Below are 26,614 nucleotides of genomic sequence, written 5' to 3' on the forward strand. Positions count from 1 at the left end.
ATGTCAGGACCCAGCAGTGACCAACTACATAGGTCAACCCTGACTGTCTATTCAGTGAGTACACACTTCACTTTGGCTCTTCTTGACTGGGCAGACGCTATGGCAGGACCGTCTTCTTAACCTTGTAGTACCGGATGTCAAATTGGACCGTATGTTGACGTTTGCTGTATCCTGAAATAGTGCGTTTCAAGTTCCACTTCAAACTTCTATATCAAACAATGTCCGAGCGTGTAATTACCGGGTTTCCATCACGATGCTGCTGTGTCTGGTCTCCAATGTACTCGTGAACCTAGAACTTGGTGGAACACTTCAACCCAGGCCTCCAGAACCTCGTCGCTCTGGGGAAGAGCTATGTCAGAGCTTTTCAAGGTGAGTGAGCGTGGGAATGATGGCCAACAGATTGCCGGGTGAGTGTATCTGCATATGGGATTGATCTGAGTTATCGATCGTCATAAGAACGTGCACTTTGGAAGAACTAACAATTCAGTGTTCTATTTTAAAATTCTGATTTTTTATCTTGAAGGAACTATTTATTTGTATACGCACACACACACACACACACATATACATATATATATATATATATATATATATATACACATAGATATTCATACACACACACACACACATATATATACATACACATAAATATTTACACACACACATACAAATACTTACAGCTGACAGATCATCTGATTTTCGTGCTGCATCCCAATGTTCTCTCAAAAGAGCGCATGTCATCGTAGCACATTACCCTGTTAAATAGTAGCACTAACAGGAGAGACTTTGGACGGACACTGAATTACAGGCATGCTGCTGTTAAAGCTCCATCTGGTAAGCTGTAAGTTTGTTGAGTTAAAACAAAAACACCATTCATGTTTGGATCAGTAACCAGGTAACCAGTGCCACCTGTGGATGATCTGGCATCGTGGTTTCCTGTACAAGGTCGGGCACCGGTCAGCAGACCAGCGAAGTTTTACAATCCATAACTAACGAACTGGTTCAACTTAACAGTCGTCTTCAGTCTGCGGCTGCTGCTGAAGTGTGTTTTAGCGCCACATGTCGGGACTTTCAAAAGTCTTGGGTTTAGTTTGTGTGTCTGTCCTGCAGCACTGGCTGTTTGCAGCGAGGCCTACTTTACTGCTGTGTCTAAGATGGGTGACCAGGCTCTTCACACCCTCTCATCCCGCTCTCTTGGTAAGCGTGTGTGTGTGTGTGTGGGGGGGGGGGGTGGGGTGGGGTGGCATTGATCTATGACCTTAAACCACTGCAACTCTGCAACTATCCTCTAGAGATGTACAAGAACAACTTTGAGTCAGGCCTAGTCACACCGAAGGGCTCTCTAGTGTGCGTCTGTGCACATACTGGGTTTGTTTGCAAGCAACTTATCATTCATGCAGCGAATATGGGCTGCGGGTGTGCAACCACAGAAAGGCTCCCTGAAGAGTGTATGATTTTCATCTGGAGATGTAAGGAAGCACAGTGAAGACAAACAAACACGCCATATGTGGTCAAACCGTCCAAGGGGAAGGCCAATGGTATATGTGTGTGTGTTGCTTTCATGTTTCTTTCGCCGTGAGCTGAAAACATACCTCTTCACCAAGCGCTACCCCACTAACTGCAAGAAAAAGAAAACCAAGAAAGGAATGTATGTATGTTTATGGTTTTGAGATGGCTATTTGGTAGAGTGGTAACTTCTGACTTCTGACTACTGGTAGTCTAAATTACTAATGTAATTTAATGTAATAGAATGTAATGTTGCTGCCTGCATGAGTGTAGATTTTACCCAGGTGTCACTTTCACTGTCATCCCTATGACGTGAGTTAGCTTGGCTAACCTTCACTAGCGTTATGCTAATGCCCCCACGCACGGAGTATGTGGTGGCCAGTACATCCGTGCGTCAGCTGCGTAACGTGGTTCCACCAAGTTGGCTAGCTGAGAACGCCAGGGAGTCCACAGGCCGGTAAGGGCCCCTATTGAGTAACGGCCCCCTAAATTATAAATGGGACGGTCTTTCAGCCGCTGTTAATTCATTAGTTCAACCACAATCTATGACAACAGTCAAGAGGAGAATCACCGGTAACACAAACGGCTTGGTTAACTTTCCACCATACTAGCAGCCATCGCTGATGGTGTCTGAGGGATTTATCTGTCCTTTTTCAGTTTCGTTAAGTCCATTCTCTGCGCACAATCACAGACAGTTTGCATACATGAACTCCATGTGCTTGAGGTGAACCACAAGATGAAAACAGGAGCCAAGAAGAGAAAAGATTGCTCTCCAAACATTTGAAACAAGCTGAAAAGTTTCCACGCGTGGAAAGCACAATCAAAGGCTTCTAGAAAATGATCTGCTTTTCTTCTAAGAAACACATGACATCCACATGGTCACTCTCATTGTCAAGAGTGTCTGCGACAGGCCGACCGCCCTGAGCCCCAGGCGGGGCTGCTTATTTGACGGATTATGAATGCAGGAACGGTCAAAAAGTGTAAACATATAAATCTTGGTGGAGATTCTCACCCGACTCTCATCTCTGTGTTTGAACAGGGGAGGTCCTGATCCAGATATCTGAGACTCAGAGGAGACTCACCGCGGAGCTGGAGGGAGCTGTCAGTGCATTTCACACCAAAACAAAAGATTTGACTTTTGATTGTGAAAACTACAACTCCTGAATGTCACTGGTGTTTCCAGCCATGATAAATCATGCGTCTGAAGGCGATGCCTTGCTGCTCGGTCACGTCGGGCGACGTGACGAAGCAGCAGCGATTAAAAAGTCGACCCACGGCTGAATAGCATTTGCATGTAGATTCGGCCGACCACAGCAATCAAAGCGATAGTGCAGAGTATCGATTGACCGAGGTGTCCATCATGACTCAGGGGCATCACGCAGCTTCTTTCCCCTCCAGTTCCAATGGTTCCAGACCGAGGTCTTGCAGGCCATGGAGAAGAACGTCAAGTTGGACGAGGAGTACATCGATGTGAGTTACACAACCGTCTGTGCTTCTGTGGGAGGTGGAAACATTTGAGAAAGTACTGAGCGAGAAGTCTCACTCCTTCAGAAACTGTCATGTTTTGTGTATTTCGAGTCGTAAAAACCGGACTGATTGCATTTGGTTTTGGGGTGTATGGGACGTCAGTGCTGCTAATTGTTAGATAAATAGTATTTATGATGCACAAATAAACAGGTGTTTTTTTCACAGCTAATAATGATCAGACTACAGGGTGGCAGTTTTAAAGAATTTCAGAATCATCAGAATCAGAATACTTTATTGATCCCCGGGGGGAAATTGCTTTTCCTTGACAGCAGCAAGTCAAGTGGGGAAGAATCAAAATATCAACACTCTCTATAAAAATAAAGAATACAATTGCGAATAATAAAAAATAAAATGAACAGTTAAGATCGAAAAAAAAAAAATATATGTAACATATTGAGTCGATTGACAAGCACATGTTTTGATAACATGTAGTAATTATATGTCTTAGTAGGGGTTGTTGTGCAGTAAAAACATTTATTGCACAATGGAAGACAATGGAATTATTCCACATGTGGAAAATGATTGCACATTTGTCAACTCATGTTTCATACAAAGTTCCAGCTTTGTATGATTTTACTGGGACACTAAAATATGGAATGGAGTAAGTTACAGTGGGGTAAAAGTATTAAATTAGCCACCAAGTGTGCAAGTTCTCTCACTTAAAAACATGATAGAGGCCTGTAATTTTCATCATAGCTATACTTCAACTATGAGAGACAGAATGTGAAAAAAAATAAAGCTAGAAAATCTCACTGTGTTGATGATGGTGGAAAATAAGTATTTGGTCAACAACAAAAGTTCATCACAATACTTTCTTATATATCCTTTGTTGGCATTGACAGAGGTTAAACGTTTTCTGTGAGTCTTCACAAGGTTTTCACACACTGTTGCTGCTATTTTGTCGCATTCCTCCATGCAGATCTCTACTAGAGCAGTGATGGTTTGTAGCGGTCGAAAAAAGATTTTCCATGGGGTTCAGATCTGGAGACTGGCTAGGCATCTCCAGGACCTTGAAATCCTTCGTTGCCTGGGTTGGGATCATTGTCATGCTGAAAGACCCGTCCAAGATTCATCTTCAGTGCTCTTGCGGAATCCCATGATACATGGCCCCATTCATTCTTTCTTTTACATGGATCAGTGGTCCTGGTCCCTTTGCAGAAAAACAGCCCCAAAGGGTGATGCCACCATCATGCTTCACAGTAGGTATGATGTAATTCGGATGCAACTCAGCATTCTTTCTCCTCCAAACACGACAAATTGAGTTTGTACCAAAAAGTTCTATTTTGGTTTCATCTGGTCCCGGCTCTCTGCAGCTCATTCACTAGGTCCCCCCGCAGGGATCAACCTTGGTTCTGGGATTTTTGCTCACCGTGTGATCATTTTGATCCCACAGGGCGAGATCCTCCGTGGAGCCCCCGATGGAGGGGGTTTACCAGTGGTCTTGTATGTCTTCCAATTTCTAATAATTGCTCCCACAGTTGATTTCTTTATACCAAGCTGCTTACCTATTGCAGATACAGTCTTCCCATCCAGGTGCAGGTCTACAGTTTTGTTTCTGGTGTCCTTTGACAGCTCTTTGGTCTTGGCCATAGTGGAGTTTGGAGTTTGTGGCCAGGTGTCTTTTATACTGACAACTAGTTCAAAGAGGTTCCATTAATACAGGTAACATGTGTAGGACAGATGAGCCTCTTAAAGAGGAAGTCACAGGTCTGTCAGAAACAGACATCTTGCTTGTTTGTAGGTGACCAAATACTCATTTAACCGAAGAATTGACCAATTAATTTATAAAAAGTCCTGCAATGTTATTTCATGGACTCTTTCCACCCTTTCTGTCTCTCATAGTTGAAGTGAGTCTATGATGGAAATTACAGGCCTCTATCATCTTTTTAAGTGGGAGAACTTTGCACAATTGGTGGCTGACTAAATTCTTTTTTGCCCACTGTGAGTGGTATGTCAGTGACCACTGAACAGCAAAGATCAGTGACGTCAATGATCCCGGCCCTGACATCTTTACTCCTCGATGGTGTTCCTCCTGTGCAGCCCGCACTGCTCCGGGATGATAATCTGCGTCCGTTATTTACCTTTAGAAGGTGCATTCACATGCAAAATGATAGTGTTCTCGGCTGACGGGTTTCTCTTTGGCGCCCATCACCCCTTCTTTCCCTTTGCTCAGTGTATACAGCTTTTCCAAAATGTTTTATACATAATTACTCAATTTTGCATTCACGAAAATACAAGACCGGCTGTTTGTCCAAGAAACAAAAACCCAACCCAGAACACGCTCCTTTTATCCGAGTCCCAGTGCAAGCTGATGAAAAGGATGCCTCTATTGAATGAGGGGCTTTGTGTGTTTACAGGGCAGCCGCAGAGTGTATGAGCTGGAGGTGAGGAACCAGGCCGAGGCTTTGGAGAAGCAGCTTAGACGAGGAGCCTACAGAGACTCTCTGGTATCACACACACACACACACACACACACAAACACGCTGCATTCGGTGCTCATATGCACTATCATACATTTATACACAATCACACTGTCAAACTTTGTGCTTTGTGCAGAATTCAATTGACTGCTTCAATACCACTATTGACTTTAGTGCCAATATGCACAGTAGCTATGACCTTGGGACTGTGTATATATACAGTGTGCGTGTGTGCAGGAAAATAGCGACTACATGCAGTACCTGAAGCAGAGCCAGCAGGAGATCTTGAAGGAAGAGGAGAGAAGATACCGCTTCCTTGCAGAGAAACACTGCGGCCTCACACAGTCACTGCTCTTCCTAATTAACAAGGTACTTACATACAGAAACACACACACACAGGCTTCTCGAGCCTCCTCCGCTCTCCTGTCCACAGGGAAGAATTACGCTTCGAGTTGATGAGGCTGGTTCAGCAGGCACCAGCTGAGATGTTATGACCAGCCAGATCAGAGGGAATGTAGTTAAGTGATAAACAGACATGTCAAAAGTCAGACAGTGGGAATAAGGCAAGCGTCTTAGATTCAAAGCATTATTATCACATGCACAGTTTAGAAACTGTACAGTGTACTTGTACAGTGAAACTCCTACTTTGCTGTCTGCAGGGCATATAGATATGTACTAATATTAAATAATGACAATGTAAACATTGTTAAACAGTTGGGTAAAAAAAGTATGTAGTCAACCAGCAAGTGTGCAATATCTCCCGCGAGAAAAGACTAGCATTTTCATCATTGGTACACTTCAACAATGAGAGATAGAATGAGAAAAAAATCAGGAAGTCACATTGTCTGATTTTTGAAGAATTTATTTGCAAATGATGGTGGAAAATAAGTATTTGGTCTACAACAAAAGTTCATCACAATACCTTTTTATACACCCTTTGTTGGCATGACAGAGATCGAACGTTCTCTGTAAGTCTTCACAAGGTTTTCACACACTGTTGCTGCTATTTTGTCCCATTTCTCCGTGCAGATCTCTTCTACCGCAGTGGTGTTTTGGGGCTGTTGCTGGGCAACAGTGGTAGAGCGCATGCTTCACATGTATGAGGTCCTGGGTTCAATCCCTGGCATCTCCACTGTAAGTCGCTTTGGATAAAAGCGTCTGCCAAATGACTGTATTCTAACACGGTCTTTCAACTCCCTCCAAAAACTTTCTATGGGGTTGTGATCTGTAGTCCGGCTAGGCCACTCCAGGACCTTGAATTGCTTCCTTCGTTACCCTGATGGTGTGTTTGGGATCATTGTCACTCTGAAAGACCCAGCCATGTTTCATCTTCAATGTCTTGCTGATGGAAGGAGGTCTTCACTCAGAATCTCACAATACATGGCCCCATTCATTCTGTCCTTTACACGGATCAATCGTCCTGGTCCCTTTGCAGAAAAACAGCCCCAAAGTGTGATGCCACCACCATGATTCATAGTAGGTATGTCATTCGGATGCAACTCAGCATTCTTTCTCCTCCAAACACGACAAGCTGAGTTTGTACCACAAAGTTCTATTTTGGTTTCATCTGACCAAAGGACATTCTCCCAATCCTCTTCTGGATCATCCAAATGCTCTCCCGCAAACGTCAAAGGGTCCTGGACATGTACTGTCCTAAGCAGAGGACACGTCTGGCACTGCAGGTTTTGAGTCCCTGGCAGCGTAGTGTGTTACTGTTGGTGGCCTTTGTTACTTTGGTCCCAGCGCTCTGTAGCTCATTCACTTGCTCCTCCCCGAGTGCTTCTGGGATTTTTGCTCACCGTTCTTGTGATCATTTTGACACCGGGGTAAGATCTTGTATGGAGCCCCAGATTGTGGGAGATTACCGGTTGTCTTGTATGTCTTCCAATTTCTAGTAATTGCTCCCACAGTTGATTTCTTCACACTAAAACTGCTTACATACTGTAGAATCTGTCTTCCAGGTCTACAATTTTGTTTCTGGTGTCCTTTGACAGCACTTTGGTCTTGGCCATAGTGGAGTTTGGAGTGTGACTGTTTGGAGTTTGTAGCCAGGTGTCTTTTATACTGATAACTAGTTCAAAGAGGTGCCATTAATACAGGTAACATGTGTAGGACAGATGAGCTTCTTAACCCTCTCCAGGCAGATGTTGCAGATTTGCGACAGCCAAATGCTACTTAGCTAATTACGCCACAACTTAATTTGAGCCTGAGAGGGTTAAAGAGGAAGTTACAGGTCTGTGAGAGACAGACATCTTGCTTGTTTGTAGGTGACCAAATACTCATTTAACCGAAGACTTTACCAATGAATTTATAAAAAATCCTGCAATGTTAATTCCTGGATTCTTTCCCCCCCTTTCTGTCTCTCATAGTTGAAGTGAGCCTATGATGGAAATTACAGGCCTCTATCATCTTTTTAAGTGGGAGAACTTTGCACAACTGGTGGGGTGGCTGACTAAATACATTTTTGCCCCACTAAGTAAATAAATGAAAAATGAAAGCAGAAAGTGTCTATGAACAGAAAGTCTCTGTCCATAAAGATTAGCGTTCTGCTGACACAGGTCAGTCTTGACTGGGTTGTGGGACTTTAGTAAAAATGGTGAGATGTAGATTTTGTCCCGTATATAAACTCTTTTTTTTCTATCAGCCTTTTCGGTCAGTGTGAGTTAACCCCGTCTTCCCTGTGACGCCAGTGCGTCATGGCCACAGTTTGGTGGTCGTGCGACCGCAGCGTCTGGTTACGGTTCAATCAATTGCTGTCGTCTTCACGTTTAATGCCATACGGAATCAAAATTGGTGTCACTGTTAGTCTCTGCTGCCAGAAATCCTTGATAAATGTCCTCCTCCCCTCTGCTTCCAGACCAGCACGTCTCTCCAGCAGAAGGCCGACGGTTGGAAGGACAGAGTCAATGAAACCAGAGTGTGCGGACAAGGAACCCCCACCTGTCTGGACCAGGAGGCGCAGGTACTGCAAGTGGCTTCGGTCATGGGCGGTCAACCCTTGTTTATACGGCGGTCATGTATTGACACGTGGAAGTTCGCGGTGTGCGAAGAGAACATTCAGAGCTGCGGAAAGCCTCTACTCTGAAAGAATTAATTTTACTGAATATCCATCAGAGTTTTTCTGCACTCCAAAATAAGTGGAAAACTCCTTCTTTTCTTCCTTTGTCAGTTCCTTTGTCATCTTGCTCTTGCTGAATTCTCATCAGAGTATCAGCTTGAATGTCTATGGAAAGCATTTCTCGCAGCAGTTTGATTCTCACTAAACATTTTCTCACTAAACAAGTGATTTCTAAACTTACTGAGGGACTAATCTGTACTGCTGAAGTGGAATGTGTTACCACAACAATAAGTAGCAGTTGCTGCACGAGTAGGATCAACCTTGAAGTTCATGAGCTCCGTCACAGTCTGGCACTAACACGCCAGGAGGAGGCCGTCCGGTGGCATCTATCAGCCGCAGATTATACCAGACGAATGCCGTAACGGTGCCGAGGTCAATGGATGACGCTCCGGTGTTGTCGGTGTACAGCTGCGAGGTTCAGTGAGCTCCCTGCTACGGACCGTATCCAGAGACGAGGACATGTCCTGGGCCAGGCGGGAGCAGCTGGCGCTGGGCCGAGTGCCCTCCCGAGGTGGGTCTCCTTAAGCGTAGACCGGTATGCGGGAAGTCGCTGGTACAGAGGCCCTGGAGCTGCGGCCCGCGTTCCGAAACATGGCCTCATCTGTCGCAGCTTGATTGATTGTCGCCATAAAAGGCCGAAGGCTTCGTCTCTCATTGGTCCTCTCCCCTCCCCAGCGCCGTCTCCGCTCCCCAGCCGCTCTCGCTCCAGCTCAGTGGGCGAGTGCCTGGGTCTGGGAGGGGGCAGAGCCACCAGGGCCCTGGTGTCCCACCCCTCCTCCTCCAACCCCAAGCTCCTGCCATTTAGCAGGGGCGAGACGGTCACCGTGCTGGTCCAGGAGCCACGCAACGGCTGGCTGTACGGGCGGTCCGAGAGCAGCCAGCGGTGAGTAGCCCGGCGCCGGCAGTTTGCAAGCAGAACTCTTTAGATTCCAGACTCAAATATTTCAGACTCAAATATTTACAACCGGTGACGACAAACAAACAAAGATAATAAAGCAATCCCCGTGCATGTCCTCGCTACGATTTTCCTCTGGGGACACGTGCCGTTTGTGTCTATATCTCTTGAATAATGTGTAGGATTGTGCCAGTTACTGGTCTGGAGGGGCAGCAGCTTCATGCCAGACAGGACACACCAGAGACCGGAGCGATCTCTGGCGGCGTCGCCGAACCCCCTCCTCCGGTGAGGAACTTAGACCCATAGCTTCAGGGAAGTAAGGCAAACGCTCTGCTTTCAGGGCAAGGCGTCTGCAGTGCAAAGGAAAGGCAGTCAAAAGTCAGGCTCGACACAGATGGAGCACGCCACGAATGCCCTATGAATGTTATTCCATCCAATGAAATCTGTCCCACGCAATCTCAATTCCTACACTGGCACTTCCCATCCCTGCGGCCCTCCAGTTGGAGATTCCCTCATCCTGTCACCTCCTCCTAAAACCCCCTCCACCCCACCCACAAGCTGTTTTATTCTCCCACCAACAGAAGGTGACGCCCAACTTGATGTTTTTCATCAGGGCCGCCTGTCTTGAAAAGCCAGATTTATAAACTGACAGCCTGAGGTCTAGGTCTTCTGAGGGTGAAGGAGCTATTGCAGGGAACAGGGAAGTTTCCTGACAAGATGAAGGAGCCTTCTCTTGCAGCTCGGCAGCAGATAAATCTCCAACTGGAGTGCAGTTTGAAGGGTGTCGGGTTACGGGAACGAAGCGTCGTTGTGGTTCCCCCTTGTCTCACTGGGTTTGCTATGTTGACCCCGCTAGTCAAGGCTGGTTCCCTGCCGCCTACGTGGGTTCCAATGAGGATTTCTCCATGTCCTTAGCGACAAGGTACGGACCTCCGCAACCCCAGCTCATCCGATGTGACGTGCAGACACTGACCGGGCCTCTGACATCCTGTTTTCCATCCCCCGTCCACTCAGTACTGGATCTGCAAGGAGCCACAGTTTGAACAACCTGCAGGACCCCGGCGAGGGCGACAAAGAACACCTCGACGGCAAAAGCCCCGGAGACGCCCTGTCGCTGGCCCCGCCCAGCCGCAGGGCCTCCGTCGACGTCCGTTCCATCTCGCCGCTTCACGGGCGCAAGGTGGAGCACGCCATCGAAATCAGATTCAGTCAAGTCAAGGGGCACGACGAGGTCCCGCCTCCTCCGCCTGCCCCGACTCAGAGCTTTCGAAGGGGATCTTTGGATGTTCGTCCGGTTTCTCCGCTCCCCGACAGAGGAAGCCCGTCGGGTTCTGCTTCTCAGGTACCGGAGGAGGACCGAATGGGCCTCCAAAGCCGGGGTCGGTATCTGAACCGAGCTACAGTTCAGGAAAGGTACAGACACTTTCCCCCTCTCTTCCAGGCTCTGGCTCCCAGTGGACTGCCTGCAAACCCTCTCTTTCCAAGGTAATCCCGGGCTGACAGCTTTTAGTTTTACATTGATGCTATGTGTGTGTGCTGACACGTCACTAACACCATTGAGACTCCAAAGGTGAAAGTATCAAGTGGAGATTACCTTGAATGTATCGCCTTGATCCAAAGTTCCTGTGGGCTGGAGAGCGCCATTTCTTTGTTTCTCCCAAAGCACCTTTCCACATCTCTGCTCTCGACCTTCAACAAGCCAAGGTCTGGCCTGTAGCAGAGGCTGGTGTTACTTGCCAAGCTGTGGTGTGTGCGTGTGTGCGTGTGTGTGTGTGTGTGTGTGTGTGTGTGTGTGCGTGCGTGCGTGCGTGCGTGCGTGCGTGCGTGCGTGCGTGCGTGTGTGTGCGCATGTCAGAACACGTGCAGGGGATGAGCAGTGTTGTGTAACATTTTCCATCGTCCTCTCGTTTCAGGGGCACAAACCCCTTTGCCACCGTAAAGCTCCGGCCCACAACGACCAACGACCGATCGGCTCCGCGGATCCACTGACCCGCCGGCGCCGTGTCACTCAGATCAGGTGGTGGAAAGACTCTATGTTGGTGAAGAATGTGCCGGCGGCTCCACAGTTTCAGAGTTTTAGACGCAGGGAGGCAGGTTGGGGGATTTGACTCTGCAGAGCTGCATAGAAACACATTTTACTCCAAAGCGTTCGTACAGTTCGTACCAACATTTCATGCAAACCGACATCTTCCCCGTTACTCGGTAAAAAAAAAAGAAAACAACGGTAGTGTTTTTCCTATTTCCTTTTTGTTGCTATTCCTGTTTACCATGATGCTGATAGTCAGGAAAGATAGATTCCCTCGGCTCCTGACAGCTGAACACCGTCGCATGGATTTACTGTCAGACAGCGGGAAGCCACGTTTTGCGCTGTCTGTTACATTTCTCTGTGTGGACCCAGTGCTCCGTTTTCATTTTTCCATAATGATGTGGATTATAAGTCAGTGAACCCGAGAGAGGAGACTTTCCAGTCGGTACTTTGACCAACATTAATTCTGTAGTGCGACCGTCTGCAGGGGCGAGCGCTCTGTCCTTGGGCGGGACGGTCACAAACCCACCCGTGGGAATTTAGATCTGAAAATAGGAATGACTGGATGAAGGCACTCTGACCCCGAGCCCTCTGTCATTTCTGTCTCTATTTATTTATGTTTTAGGTCGCCAGGCTTCGTCCGTAATGCCTCCGTGTCCACTTTGCTTCAAATCAGTAAAGAAACTTGAACCACTCAGCTTTTGTTTTTATTTTCATTACTCACTTGGTCTTCTGTCAATTCACAGCTTTCCATAATTATCGCTTTATCTGCTGTTTGGAGGAGGAAGAGGAGGAGGGGAAAGAGGAGGAGGAGCAGGAGGAGAAGAGGTGGAGATTAAGGAAGCAGAGTGAGGAAAAGAGAGTGGGAGGCAGTGAAGTGAAAAATAATAATAGTATTCGGACAAAATGCACGTGAGGAAAGGAAGACGTCTGACATCTACACCGTCCACGACACCAAGAACCACTAGCTAACCACCGAAAAGGATTCTTCTTCATGGCGATCACATGTATCGGTTTACACGGGCTGGAAAATGACAGAGCGGTCGGGCTCCTTTGTGCGCTCCCTCCCCCGTCGGCCCGTTCCTGCAGGCGGTCGTGTTTGTTTCTCAGCAGCGAACGGCCCGGTCCGGCTCCACGGGAGGAGTTTAAAGGTGCCAGTTACAAAACATGAGTGCAGGGAGGAAGAGGAGGCAGGCTGGGTGGGTGAGGACGCGGGGGCCGCCGTGCCGCCCCCCTACTCGTGCACCATCGCCTCAAACTCTGGAAAAGCAGCAAACAGAGCAGAGTGAGAGGCCCGGCGGCCGGTGACGCCGTTTCTCTAAATTCATTTCAACATTTGCTCTCAGCTACCTGTTTTTTACTTATGAGTCAATAAATGTTACTCATTTAGTCCTTCCGCTATGTTTGGAAGATAATGCGCTGAAATGGCAGGCGCTGGCTCGCTCCCAGGGCCTCCTGTGTCCACCAGAACCCAAATCCTCTCACCGACCAATAATGACAAACTGCCCTTTTCTGTTCTGGTATTCACATGATGCTGTGACAGATCACTGAAGCAGAGGTGATTTCACTGCTTGGTCTAACAACATTTTTCTGTCTGACTTTTCCTCAAAGAAGAAACGTCCGTTTCTAGTAGCGTCCACCAATTTCCTCACCGTCAATTCCGATCTTCCCGTCCCCGTCCTTGTCGGCGGCCTTGAGGAAAGCCGATGTCTCTGCATCGGTCAGATCCCTGCCCTCCTCGGAGAAGCCTTTCAGCACAAACCTGCAGAGAAACATGGAGCTGACGCCGCTTTGTGGTCCCTGACAGGCTTCCCCCCCTTAATCTGTGTGTGGATGACTGTGTGTGTGTGTGTGTGTATGTGTGTGTGTGTGTGTGTGTGTGTGTGAGTGTTGGTGTGTGTCTGCGTTGGTGTGTGTCTGCGTTGGTGTGTGTGTGCGTTGCGCTCGTCCAGGTGTCTCTCACTTGAGCTCCTCTTCTTCGATGAACCCGCTTCCGTCCACATCCAGAACCTGGAAGACTTTCTTGACGTTCTCAGCTGACATGGCTCTCAACCCCACCAGCTCGAAGAACTTCTTGGGGTCGAATGTTTCTGCTGCTCCAGCAGGGGTAGAAATACATGACACACACACACTGAAAGACCAACACACCTCTCCAACATTTACATGCAGCTTTTTGAAATCTAACTGAATTCCAGTGGAAACGTCACTCCTTTCATGGGGAGGAAAAGGGTTTATGTACTTGTCAGTCATTCATTTTTATTACATGTTCAAAAATGGGTCATCTCTTAACGGGTAAAGGTTTTCCTTATTAAAAAAGAAAATTAAAGACCTGCGAAGGCCTGCAGAGCTTTCTTGATCTCCTCTGCTTTCAACAGATCCGTCATTGCCATCTTGTCTGGAGAGAGACAAAGACAAGACACCGGGGAAGGGGGACGAGGACGAGGAAACACAAGGCCGGAAATAAGAGACGAAGCAGATCTAACAGGGTTTGGATTCGTTTGCATGAAAAGTTCTTCAAATAGTCTCTGTCTGTTTCCCTCAAGCAATCTGCGATTCCCCTGCAGTGGAACTCAAAAGAAGTAATGCTTGTCGTTGGTTCTGCAACTCAACTCCAGCACAGGGCTAACGGCTCATCAGAAGGAGACTGTTCATCATGGAGAGGGTGTGCATCAGCTGACACACACACACACACACACACACACACACAAATCCTGGTCACAAACAACGCTGCTGTATATGTACATGTACACAGCTATTTCTGAATTCTCCCACTAATCCTTTAAAGCGCTGGACATTTGAAACCTTCCACCCTCTCAGGAAATGGAGCAGATAGATGAATGGATGAATGGATGGATGGATGGATGGATGGATGGATGGATGGACTTTAATCCCAGAGGGAAATGAGAGAACGTCAGTCGGAGAGCACCGCCACAGGACGGGTCCCTGTTCAGGGGCAGGTGGATCCACGGCAGGAGGGAGAAAGGACCTTAGGGGGTCAGAACGTGGGAACCGTCTCCATGGAAAAAACCTCGAGAAGAACCCGCCTGTGCTTGGAGAATGCCCTGGTGGTGAAATGGTGCTCCATTTAAACCAAGTCCTGCAAGTCGTGGACGGTGGGTTTCAGGTCACCTGCACTCACCCCCTGCTTCCAGGAGAGGGCGAGAAAGGTCACCTGTGAAAATACAGTTTGACTACATATCAGACAAAGCGTAGTCGAAGGAGTCGGCTTTCACCGTTTCCCCTCAGGCCGTTTGTATGCCTCGATATTCGGAATCACCCCTTGCTTCAAGAGACCTCAGACCAGGCTGATCCAGCTCTAAAGTCGACCAGCGTTGTCGGCGCCCCTTCCTGGTAATACAAGCTCTTTGTGTCTTTATTGCAGCCGAGGGTTGAGGCGTAAGTCGTGATTTTCAGCTCGGCGGGTAGTAGCAAGGCTGCCGGCTGACCGAGCACATCTGCTGTGATGGATGCCTTCATCCCTCCGCGGCTCTCACCCTCTTCCTCGCTGGCGTTTATTCAAAACGCCAGAAGTTTGGTGTCCAACAGGATTTTCTATCATCAGCCCAGTCCCACCGGCCCTGCAGCACGAGCCGGGTGAGTCATAGATTGAAATGCTAGTAGCGGCGCGGTCTGGTGTGTTACTCATCAAATATGTTTTATTAACAAGCGGCCCTGCGGTCCTCTCCACAAGGCAAACAAACAACGCAGATTGCAATCCTTCACACCAAACCCGCTCCCACGCCCAGCCTGGGAAGGCCTCCCGTCGCTGTCCAGCATACATAAAACATTTTTAAAACCATGATAGGGAAGGACATTGTTTTCCAGCGATGGCCTTCGGTGGACCAGATTGTTTTCTTATCGATGAGGATGGAACCCCGAGACGGAGGACAGCATCTGGACAGCCTTCCAAGGTCACCTTCCAAGGTAGCCCTAACCCTGGAGGACGGTGAGAACAGGCCGCTCTGAACCATCTTGCAGAAATCCACTTTGAACTGACGTGTTTCTATGTTTTTAAGGTCAATTGATGTTTCCCGTGGTTCGGGGGCCAATATATTGATCTTTTGTTTTGAATTAGCGGAGTACACTAGGTTATATGTTATTGACTGATCGGTGCATTCTGCCTGGGGTTTCCTTGCCAGTCTGACAATAACCAGGGAATTATTGGCTCGCATCTTTGGATCCTTTGCCTTTAACCCTAATATTTTAGGATCATTTTCCCTGATTTTGATCACAATCAGTATCAGCCCCCACCCTTGGTCATCAGCTGGCTGCCTGATTAACGCTGAGGTCGCCTGTATTGTCTCACAAAGGGCTTCCCTGGAACCCTGGACCCTGCTCATCCTGCCCACCGTGGAAGTGACCTTTGACCTTTCCCACCTCTCTGACTCTTGAATTGATTTTAGGGCTTCCAGACCCGAAGGAGAAGATGATACAGGCAAAGGTCATGAGGAGGAGTGATGAAGAAGGATGGATCTATCCTGTCCTCCGCAGCAGGAACTGTCCTTCCCTCAGACATCCTCTGTCCTTGTGCTGGTTCACTTAGGGATGTTCACCTCCATCCACTCTTAACTAGTCCCCCTGCCTGGATGTGCTCCATGAATTATAAGCGTGTTCTTAACTAGGTCACTGGAACCCTCCCACCATCAGCGGCAAAGAGAGATGTCCGTACACATTGCAGTGCGGCTGAACTACCGCAGATGTTCTTTCATAGGTGTTTGTCCAGCGGCTTCTGCTGCCTCCTTGCAAACCCCAAAGACAAGCAGCCACAAGTCGTTTGCCGACAGCAGCGCCCCCCGCTGGCACATCATGGTATTGCAGTGAGCCGAGGACAGAGTGACATTAGTGCGCTCAGGTTTCAGCTTTCAGCTTTCTGCTCATCTCTCCTGTCTCCTCTCAAGTCTTTGCTCCTCAGAGGCTTCATAGAAACAATTCAGAATCTATTTCCCCCGACACTGAAGTCATACTGGTAGTATTCATGTTTGGGATGTCACATCCCACGTGTTCTTCCCTCTTATAATCGACTTCAAACTATCAAGCCTTGTCAGATTACGTGGTTTTCCAGTGACCGAGTGACATTGCAGTTCCCGGCCAAGACCTGCGCCGTGCCTGTGAAACCCAACATCTTCTGCACATCACTTCCTGTGTTCTGTTTCCCAGAATGGTCTGCGAGGAAAGGCGTATCCGTTACAACTCCAACACCCCGTCACTGGAGCCTGAGCCATCGGCTGGCTTCCTCTTTTCACTTCCCTCATCATGTTGCTACCATAACACAAGCTGTGTGTGTGTGTGTGTGTGTGTGTGTGTGTGTGTGTGTGTGAGAGAGAGAGAGTGTGTGTTGCAACCTGCTTTCCTGTCAACTCATGGTCGGAAACGATGTGTTACAATCATTTCCCAGGACGAAAGAGATGAAGTCACAGACACAAACACACACAAGCTCACACACATGCTCACCCACTCACAAACACACACACAAACACACACACAAGCATGCACGCACGCATGCACGCACACACACACAGACACACACACACGTCTTTGCTGACATATGGTGTTATACGGTATGATCGGCTCAGAAATATGACTCCTTTTTAAAAACAATAATGCCTGTCAGTGATCGTCAACCCCAGACTTTATTTACCTTCCAGAGGTCAAAGGTCAAGTGCAAGTGGATCAGCTGAAGAGAGGTCAGGAGAGGAGCGGAGGAATGTCAGCCATCGCTGCGAGAAAGGCTCTAATGAGGAGGCACAGGGGGCGGCTCCCCACCAGAGCCGAAAGGATAAAGACCTGAAGATACTCCGCAAAGTTTTCTGCTCCGAGGCCTTAGAACATCTGAGTCAGCAGTCGAGTCAGGTTCACACCTGACCTGATCGGTGGGCTCGCCGCAGGTGAGCCCACAAGCTGCGTACGATGACCTCTATCTGAACAGTCACTGTAATGTGTGTGTGTGTTTGTAGCATTTAGGATGTTTTAACTGAATTTCTGTGGATGCCCCCCCCCACCGTGCATACACACACACACACACACACACACACACACACACACACACACACACACGCACACACACGCACACACACACACAAACACACACACACACACACACACACGCACACACACACATACACACACACACACACACACGCACACGCAAACTTCAGTTTAGACAGCCCGCCTGGAGGCTGCACCCTTTTACTTCCCCTTTTGGTTTCTTGCTGCCGCACCTACAAACTTTCAGTTGTTCCCTCTGGGCATTGAACCAACGTTCTGTAGCCTGCCTCAGCTGGTATTTTGGTGAGTGTGTGTGTGTGTGTGTGTGTGTGTGTGTGTGTGTGTGTGTGTGTGTGTGTGTGTGTGTGTGTGTGTGTGTGTGTGCGGATCCCGTCAGCACAACCATGGCGCTGCTGCAGCAGCTGCGGGACGAGAGGTGAGTGTGACGCAGATGACCGACTTTTGTCTGTTGAGTCTCTGGACAGTAGATAGTGAAGGTGTTTTCTGTCGTGGCCGACGTGAAGCTGCCGCTCAGGTCTGCTGGCTCTCTGGCAGGAATGGAAAGCAGGAGGTTGAGAGTCGAGTCGTTTGTCCTTAGATGACCGTCTGCTTTCTTCTCCCCTCCGATCCGTCTCGGCACGCACCCTCTGAGCTCACATGCGCTGTTTTGTTTTCATTTCATTCTCTCCCCGTAACATCGGTTTGGCAGTGACTTCAACCAGCTGCCGGATAACATCCCGGTCAGCGCCACTATCGCCGACATAGAGGAGACGAAGGGCTTCATCTACTACATCGTAAGTTCTGAGAAATGAATCCGCCGCGGACGCTTGGAGAGAGATCTGAGGGCTTGTGTCTCTGGCAGAGGTTTGCTATTGAGGTGAAGACCAAAGGGGGAAGCAAGTATCTGATCTACAGGAGGTACCGAGAGTTCTTCAACCTCCACCAGGTTCTTGAGTCCAGATACTTGCCCGAGGACTTGGACAGACCCGGACCCAAAACCTGCATCCTTCCCGTTCTCCCAGGTCAGTGCCCCGAAGCTGAACTGGACTTCTTTCCGATTCTGCCCTCACGGTCGGTCGTTCATGTGCACGGGACGCCTCTGCTCGGGGTGGCAAAGCGTGCGACGCTCAGATTTCGTCAGCCGGGTCCACGCCGTTACACACAAACCGCAGGATGAAGCAACGCTGCCTCTGCAAGAGTGCAAGCAGGTGGGAAAGTCTTCAGACTGTCAGTGTCAGTGCACAGTTGGATGATCCTGGGGGGCCACCTGCTGGACCAGGAAGGACCCGTGAACTGGGATCCAGGTCACTTGGCGCCTAGGCTGTTACGCAGGAAATGTTTTGTAACACAAACTGGACAAAAACTTCAAGGTGAAGAATAATTTGTCTGGAATGGGGGTGAAATGACCTTAAAATAATTATGATAATCCATCTATCCATCCATCTTCTGCTGCTTATCCTGCAGTCATGGTCGCGGGGATACTGGAGCCTATCCCAGCTGTCACGGGGCGAGAGGCGGGTTCACCCTGGCTTTGTCGTCAGACAATCGCAGGGCCACAATTATGGATGAACAATCATTCATTCACTCACTCTCAATTCACTCAGTTTTCCCGATTTTTTCCAATGAACCTGCTGCATGTTTTTGGACTACAGGAGGAAAACGGAGAACCTGGAGGAAGCCCACACAGACACGGGGAGAACTTGCAAACTCTTCACAGAAAGGTCCCCTTGTGGGAATCAAACCTGGGTTCTTTGTGCTGTGAGGCAGAAGCGTTAGTCACCACGCAACCGTGCCGCCATAATAATCATATTAATTATGATAATACACATTTTCAACAAGTACAGTTTCCTGGGATCCTAAGATCAGATTCCTAAGAGGACTATTGCGTTTGGTCCAGCAGCAGCCTGTACTGAGGCGATGCATTCGGGACAGGTGAAAGCCCCGGGGAAAAAGCAGAGATGTGGTGGAGACTGACGCCTCAGTGTTCCACTGTGGACCGGTTTAACCTGCTCAGGTGTGTGACGTCAGGCATTCAGGCACTAATGTTTCTGTACTGCTTTATTCATTCACTATCGTTGTTGATTACTGGATAGGGAAAACCAACATCTGCTCAGAGGCCCGGCAGGAAGGCCTCACAATGGGATATTTTTGTGTGTGTGTGTGTGTGTGTGTGTGTGTGTGTGTGTGCATGCACAAACGTCTTCTTCTTTCGGCTTTTCCCTTCAGGTGTCGCCACAACAAATCAACTTTCTCCATCTAACCCTATTCTCTGTATCCTCCTCTCTCACACCAACTACCTTCATATCTTCTCTCACTACGTCCATAAATCTTCTCTTTGGTCTTCCTCCAGACCTCTTGCCTGGCAGCTCCAATTCCAGCATCCGTCTACCAATATATTCTCTATCCCTCCTCTGTCCATGACCCAACCATCTCAGTCTGGCTTCTCTGACCTCTCCAAAACATCGAACATGTGCTGTTCCTCTGATAGACTCATTCCCAATCCTCTCCATCCTGGTCACTCCCAAAGAGAACCTCAACATCTTCATCTCTGCAACCTCTAGTTCTGCCTGCTGTCTTTTGGTCATTGTAACAGTCTCTAGTCCAAACATCATCGCTGGTCTCACCACTGTCTTGTACACCTTTCCTTTCATTCTGGCCGATAGTCTTCTATCACATAGTACCCCTGACACTTTTCTCCACCCATTCCAACCTGCTTGGACCCGTCTCTTCACCTCTTTTCCACACTCTCCGTTGCTTTGGACTGTTGACCCCAAGTATCTTAAATCCTCCAGCTTCTTGATCTCCACTCCCTGTAGCCTCACCGTTCCACCCGAGTTCCCCTCATTCACACACATATATTCTGTCTTGCTGCGACTAACTTTCATTCCTCTCCTTTCCAGAGCATACCACCACCTCTCTAGATTTTCCTCTACCTGTTCTCTGCTGTCACTACAGATCACCGCAAACATCATGGTCCATGGCGATTCCTGTCTAACCTCATCTGTCAGCCTATCCATCACCACTGCAAACAAGAAGGGGCTCAGAGCTGGTCCCTGATGGAGTCTCACCTTCACCTTGAATTTCTCTGTTACCCCTACAGCACACCGTGCCACTGTCTCGCAGCTAGCATACATGTCCTGCACCAGTCTAACATACTTCTCTGCCACTCCAGATTTCCACATACAATACCAGAGTTCCTCTCTTGGCACCCTGTCATATGCTTTTTCTAGGTCTACAAAAACCTCATGCAGCTCCCTCCTGCTCCCTGCAGCTCCTGGCCTTCTCTGTACTTCTCTGTTAGCATTGCCAAACCAAATACTGCATCTTTAGGACTCTTTCTAGGCATGAAGCCATACTGCTGTTCACAAATGCTAACTTCCGCTCTAGTTTCCACTGCTCTTTCCTATAACTTCATTGTATGGCTCATCAACTTTATCCCTCTATAGTTACCACAATTCTGCACATCCCCTTTATTCTTTAAAATGGGCACCATCACACTTTGTCTCCATTCTTCACGTATGTTCTCACTCTCTAAGATCCTGTTGAATAATCTGGTCAGAAACTCTGCCGCTGCCCTTCCTGGACACTTCCATACCTCCAAAGGTACAGTATATCATCAAAACTCACTGCCTTTCCACTCTGCTACTTTGTGGTCTACAATAGTCACCTCTTCTACCCTTGCCTCTCTTTCATTTTCCAAATTCATCAGCTCTTCAAAGTACTCTTTCCATCTTCCCATCACTCTTCTAGCATCTGTCAATACATTTCCTTCTCTATCCTTAATCACCTGGACCTGTTGTACATCCTTTCCATCTTTATCTCTCTGTTTCGCCAACCTGTATAGATCATTCTCTCCCGTCTTAGTGTCCAGCCGAGCATACAAGTCATCGTACGCCCTTTGTTTTGCCTTTGCTACCTCTATCTTTATCTTACGTTGTATCACCCTGAACTCCTGTCTGTTCTCTTCAGTCCTCTCAGTATCCCACTTCTTCTTCTTCGCCAACTGCTTTCTCTGTATATACTCCTGCACTTCCTCATTCCACCACCAAGTCTCCTTATCTACTTTCCTTCCAGATGGCACTGACACTGATAACACTAGGTGTAGTTGTCCAATCATCTGGAAGCTCACCCTGACCACCCAGACCCTTTCTCAACTCCTCCCTGAAAACCATACAACATTCCTCCCTTTCCAGCTTCCACCACTTTGTCCTCTGCTCTGCCTTTGTCCTCTTCATCTTCCTTGTCACCAGAGTCATCCTACAAACCACCATCCTATGCTGTCTGGCTACACTCTCACCTACAACTACTTTGCAGTCACTGATCTCTTTCAGGTTACCTCGTCTATACAAGATGTCGTCTCCCTTCGTGCTCCTACCTCCGCTCTTATAAGTTACCCTATGTTCCTGTTTTTTCTGGAAAAAGTGTTCACTAGAGCCATTTCCATCCTTCTTGCATAATCTACCTGCATTCTGCATTCCTATCCTGTATACCAGATCTGCCCATCACTTCTTCATCCCCTCTATTGCCTTCACCAACACACCCATTGAAGTCTGCACCAATTACCACTCTCTCGTTTCTGGGAATATTCTGCATCACTTCATCAAGCTCATTCCAGAATTTCTCCTTCTCCTCAAACTCACATCCCACCTGTGGTTCATAGCCACTAACAACACTGAGCATCACACCTTCAATTTCCAATTTCAGACTCATAACTCTATCTGACATTCTTTTCACCTCCAGAATGTTCCTAACAAACTCCTGCTTCAAGATAACTCCTACTCCATTTCTCTTCTTGTCAGTACCATAATAGTACAACTTAAATCCTGCTCCTAAGCTTCTAGCCTTACTGCCTTTCCACCTGGTCTCCTGGACACACAGTATATCCACCTTCCTTCTCTACATCATGTCGACCAACTCTTTACCCTTTCCTGTCATAGTCCCAATACTTAGGATCCCTACTGTTGGTCCCAGACTCTAGCCTTTCTTCTTCTCTCTGCTTCTGAACACACCTTCCTCCTCTCCTTCTTTGACCTACAGTAGCCCAGTTTCCATTGGTTCCCAGTAGGTCATCGGTACCAATGGCGGTCGTTGTTAACCCGGGCCTCAACCGATCCGGTATTATCTGGTTATTATGTTTGATTCGCATGTTTGGTTTTGGCAAAAGTCTTACGCCGGATGCCCTTCCTGACGCAACACTCTGCATTTATCCAGGCTTAGGACCGGCTCAGGGAAAAACCGTCCCGTGCTGCCCTGAGGCTGCATTGTGTGCATGCACAAAAATACAAAGAATCAATAATAACTTATCCTTTATTAATCTCCCGTGGGGAAATTCGTTCTCTGCAATGAACCCATCATTGATGAACCATGAGCACTTGGCTGCCGTGGACCAGCACCACGGGAGCTGTTAGGGGTTCAGTGTCTTGTTCAATAACACTTGGCCACACTGGGAGGAGCCGGGAATCGAACGGGAATGTTCGGTTCCAAAGACGATTGTTCTACCTCCTGCGACACGCCACCTCCTTTTTTTTTTTCAATTGGCTCTCCGTAGCCTTCAAATGTGTATGAGACCCCAAAAGTGTCCGGAAGGAGATCATGCTGTTGAGAAGTCCAGATCAGCGACTTTCAGAGACGCCTTAGGGGGTTTGAACGTCTGGGTTCCTTTGGCTCGGGCTCTGAATGAAACCGCCATCCCAGAATAATCCTTGATGACATCACACAGTTTTTCATTGTCGATTTCCACATCACTTCCATCCCAGATCAATGTTTGATATCTCCTCCAGCTCCCCCTTAGGCTTCCACATTAGTTCTACCTCCTCCCCAGCACCGCGGCCGTGAAGTAGATCAGTACTGCAGTATTTCTTCTGACGTCTGGCTATATTGGGTTACTTCGACTTCTCCTCAAACTCTGATTTTGTGTTTGCTACCGAGGAGTCTGTTGGCTGAGATTAGGTGTGAAGGCTTTAATCACGCTGCTGCACCTCATCTGGATGGCTGAGAATAAGACAGTCTGCAGGGGCAGTTACAGCCTGTCTGCTCACTTTAAAATGAGCTCACAGAAAAAAGGTCAAATATGTTTCCTGTCACCTGTTTTTTATCCAAATCTTTCTAGATCTTACTAATACAGGGGGGCATGAAAGTGTCGAAAGGTAGTTCAAGACAACGACACCGGGCTTGGTGGTCGGACCGGGCCTGTCAGCGGATCAGAGCCCTGGGTGAGGTGGGGGCGAAACTTCAGCCCCACATGGGACGGGCACAGCGGAGCCTCAGTCATCTGCACCTGTGTGTGTGTGTTTCGCTGCAAATGACCGAAGCACAGATGCTCTGTCAAGGCTGTTTTTCCAAAAATATGAAAAAAAAGCTGTTCAAAAGATTTGCTCTCCCGGCCGCCGAGGCTGGAGCTGTGCTCGCTGCGCAGAGCCGGACGCCATCTGGGGAGGGAACAAGGGAAGAGTGAAACTAAACGCCACCTGGCCTCCCCTCCGAGCCGTCCGAGACCTCAGACTCGACCCCGTCCTCTGTGTCTCCAGGGAAGGTCTTCATCGGCAACAAGTTGGAGATCGCTGAGAGCAGGATCCCCGAGCTCACCGCCTACATGAAGGTAATTCTCGCTCCCCCAGCCTGGGGCCTTGAGCCACAGGCCCAGAGTCTGCATCCTAAGGATCCGGCGCATGGAAACCTTGGGCCCGAGAGCCCGGGGCGGGAACCAGCCCCACGTCCGTGGGCGGCGTGTGGCTGCGGGGGCGGCCGAGCAGCGGCTCTGTTTCTATTTCGTCTCTGCTGGTAGGCGTGTGTGCGCCGCTCGCTCTGGCGCCGCCCACGCCGCTCCACGTCTGTCCGGCTGCAGCCGCGGGACTTTTGACATGTTCTGTGAGCTGAGCTGCTAAAAATGCGCCCGGGTTCTTGTTTCTGCCACTCACTCACTCACTCACTCACTCACTCACTCACTCACTCACTCACTCACTCACTCACTCACTCCGCAGCCTCCGAGGTTCTCGCTCTGCTTCACTCGCTCGCCTTGCCATCGAACTCTTCCTCCAGCTTCCTTCCTTGTGCACATCCTCTGCCTCTCCCCCTCCTCTTCTTCACTCCATGCTCTTCCTCTCGGTCTGTCAAGCTCCACTTTTGCTTGGCCTCTTTCCATCAAACTCCCGGGACGCCCCCTCCCGTCTCCTTCTTCTTCTTCCTTCTTTTGGTTCTACATCTTTTCACTCCAAACCCCTCCTTTCATCCTCTTTCCAGAGGCTGCTGGGTCTTCCAATATGGCTTCTGCTTGACGAGACCCTCAGGATGTTTTTCTACCAGACGGAGCAGGACAGCAAGCATCAGCCCCGGGCTCTACGCCGCCTACGGCCCCCGACTCGCAAAGTGTAAGGCCCTTCCCCCTACTTCTGACACAGTGGGAAGGACCACAGTCACACACACACACACACACACGCACACACACACACACACCCTGCGTCCTGTAGGTTGATCAAGTCAGGTCAAATCAGCTCTCTATGATCTGCTCAGGTCTCATCCCATTCAGAAGATGTCTGCAGTTCTGTCTTTCTAATAGTGAGTTTAGAGTAGCACAGCTGGACGGCGCCGAGGTAACAAGGATCGGCGATCAGCGAGTAGGTGAACAGCTGAGTGTGTAGTGTGTTCCAGCGCCCAAACAAGCCCCCAAGAAGGATGTCGGCCCTCTCTTGCGCCGCTTGGGATTTGCCAGTCCATATTGAATTTTGTGAGGCGGGGCAGAAAATGGATCTGCAGTTTGCATTTTTTATCTTTCATTTTAGTCATGAGTCAAAATATGCTGCCACACCCTGGAAATGAAAACGCATTTCTGCTGATGCATTTTCATCTTCAAATTTGACATTTCTGAGTGAAATTTGATACCAACCGAACCACCTTCAGAATGGCCAGTTGGCTCGGGATTAGCCAGCCGGTTAGCTGGCTGACCCAGGGTTTCGCCAGCCTGTCTCAATTGGAAATGATGCAATAACCGGCGTCTTCCCGTACATCGGACCCTCCTTTTTTCTGTTGCCATGTCTATCTGTTTTCCCCATATCTGGGGAGAAGCCATGGGTTCCAATATTCCGGTCCACTGCTGTTTCACACTTGACTGTTTCACTCTTGACTGATTCCTTTGCTGTACCTCTTTATACGCAGCTCGCGCTGCGTCTCGGCTCGACTGGGTGCCTTTGAGATGTTTGTGAGCCCCTGAACGAGCACGATCCCCCTTCACTGCTCACACCTGAGGCCTGCATCTTTTTACCCCCTGCCCTTTTTTCTGTCTTTCAGGAAATCAGTCCAACCTCACATGGAGCTCTTCTCCTCCCCACGGGCCGAGGTACGCGCCCTGTTCATCTATCTATTCATTTTTACTCTTGTTACTGCGGTAACCATCTCCACCGCTTCCAGCAGAGTAACAGCCATGCAAATTGCCCACCCTCTCTTGCATTGTCCACGCCTATGACCCCACAATGAGCCGCTTCACACACACACACACACACACACACACACACACACACACACACAAACCCTCATCCGATGACGTGACAAAGAAGTCAGTTGAACTCCCAGCTGACCTCAGCCCATCCCTGCATCACTTTACTTCTTTTTACTTTCTGTATCCATCCTGTCTTTGCTATTATCCATCTTCCTCGTCCCTCAACTCCTCTCTCTCCTCCTCTTCCTCCTCCTCCTCCTCCTCCTCACCTGTGCTCTTAAACAACCCTTTGTTTGACCTGCCCCCCCCCCCCACTCCCCAAACACAAAGCACTCCTACTTATTTTCTGAGGTTATGACCATCTCTGTCCTGCCTCCCCTCCACTCCCTCAGTTTCCTTCCCCTCCCTCCATCTGTCGCTGTAATAGAAAGAAAAAAGGAAAAGATGGACCGAGTGAGTTGATAGTTTAAGTTGTTTTGTGTGTGTGTGTTATGGGGTGGAGTCCTCAGACAGATGTGCAGAACATTGTGATTAATGAATTACAAATCAATCTTTTTCTGAAATCTCTGTCAGAATGTTAATGATGTTCTGCTGATATGGAGTTAGGTCCCCCCACAGCGTGTATGTGTGACAATATGTGTGTGTGTGTGTGTGTGTGTGTGTGTGTGTGTGTGTGTGTGTGTGTGTGTGTGTGTGTGTGTGTGTG

At 48.6% G+C, this 26,614-nt stretch overlaps 3 protein-coding genes across 4 annotated transcripts in view; 2 read left to right on the forward strand and 1 right to left on the reverse strand.

Annotated features, from left to right (window-relative positions):
- baiap2l2b (BAR/IMD domain containing adaptor protein 2 like 2b) lies at positions 1 to 12,727 on the forward strand. Its single transcript, XM_086157658.1, has 14 exons — positions 1 to 54; positions 294 to 369; positions 1,111 to 1,197; positions 2,546 to 2,607; positions 2,905 to 2,976; positions 5,391 to 5,480; positions 5,691 to 5,822; positions 8,311 to 8,415; positions 8,980 to 9,082; positions 9,247 to 9,454; positions 10,323 to 10,388; positions 10,481 to 10,808; positions 10,908 to 10,951; positions 11,380 to 12,727. The coding sequence occupies exons 1-14, from the start codon at positions 1 to 3 to the stop codon at positions 11,453 to 11,455; spliced, it is 1,503 nt and encodes a 500-aa protein (XP_086013784.1). The 3' UTR covers positions 11,456 to 12,727.
- Positions 12,187 to 26,614, reverse strand: part of LOC147229147 (parvalbumin-7-like) — a 19,534-nt gene continuing 5,106 nt past the window's right edge. Inside the window, exons 2-5 of the mRNA XM_086157662.1 lie at positions 13,822 to 13,887; positions 13,456 to 13,585; positions 13,145 to 13,254; positions 12,187 to 12,752 (exon numbers count right to left, since the gene is read on the reverse strand). Of these exons, the coding sequence (XP_086013788.1) occupies positions 12,727 to 12,752; positions 13,145 to 13,254; positions 13,456 to 13,585; positions 13,822 to 13,887 (332 nt within the window). The 3' untranslated portion in view covers positions 12,187 to 12,726. The remainder of the gene's footprint in view (positions 12,753 to 13,144; positions 13,255 to 13,455; positions 13,586 to 13,821; positions 13,888 to 26,614) is intronic.
- The window catches only part of ncf4 (neutrophil cytosolic factor 4), a 21,818-nt gene continuing 12,912 nt past the window's right edge, over positions 17,709 to 26,614 (forward strand). The window contains exons 1-6 of one of the 2 annotated variants that reach the window (XM_086157659.1): positions 17,709 to 17,913; positions 18,187 to 18,271; positions 18,340 to 18,499; positions 24,005 to 24,075; positions 24,717 to 24,844; positions 25,761 to 25,809. In XM_086157659.1, the coding sequence (XP_086013785.1) occupies positions 17,882 to 17,913; positions 18,187 to 18,271; positions 18,340 to 18,499; positions 24,005 to 24,075; positions 24,717 to 24,844; positions 25,761 to 25,809 (525 nt within the window). In that variant the 5' untranslated portion in view covers positions 17,709 to 17,881. The remainder of the gene's footprint in view (positions 17,914 to 18,186; positions 18,272 to 18,339; positions 18,500 to 24,004; positions 24,076 to 24,716; positions 24,845 to 25,760; positions 25,810 to 26,614) is intronic. The other variant, XM_086157661.1, reaches the window with a different exon arrangement.

Source organism: Fistularia commersonii, chromosome 12 (genome assembly GCF_037954325.1).
Source record: "Fistularia commersonii isolate RoL2024-O1a breed Wild chromosome 12, RoL_Fcom_v1.0, whole genome shotgun sequence".
Taxonomy (NCBI): domain Eukaryota; kingdom Metazoa; phylum Chordata; class Actinopteri; order Syngnathiformes; family Fistulariidae; genus Fistularia; species Fistularia commersonii.

What these genes read in the sequence shown, in the direction of transcription:
- baiap2l2b (XM_086157658.1), top strand. Translation starts at nt 1, where the DNA reads ATGTCAGGACCCAGCAGTGACCAACTACATAGGTCAACCCTGACTGTC. An exon ending in GTCTGGACCAGGAGGCGCAG is followed by an intron (nt 8,416 to 8,979) that starts GTACTGCAAGTG and finishes GTCGGTGTACAG; the next exon opens with CTGCGAGGTTCAGTGAGCTC. An exon ending in TCCATGTCCTTAGCGACAAG is followed by an intron (nt 10,389 to 10,480) that starts GTACGGACCTCC and finishes CCGTCCACTCAG; the next exon opens with TACTGGATCTGCAAGGAGCC.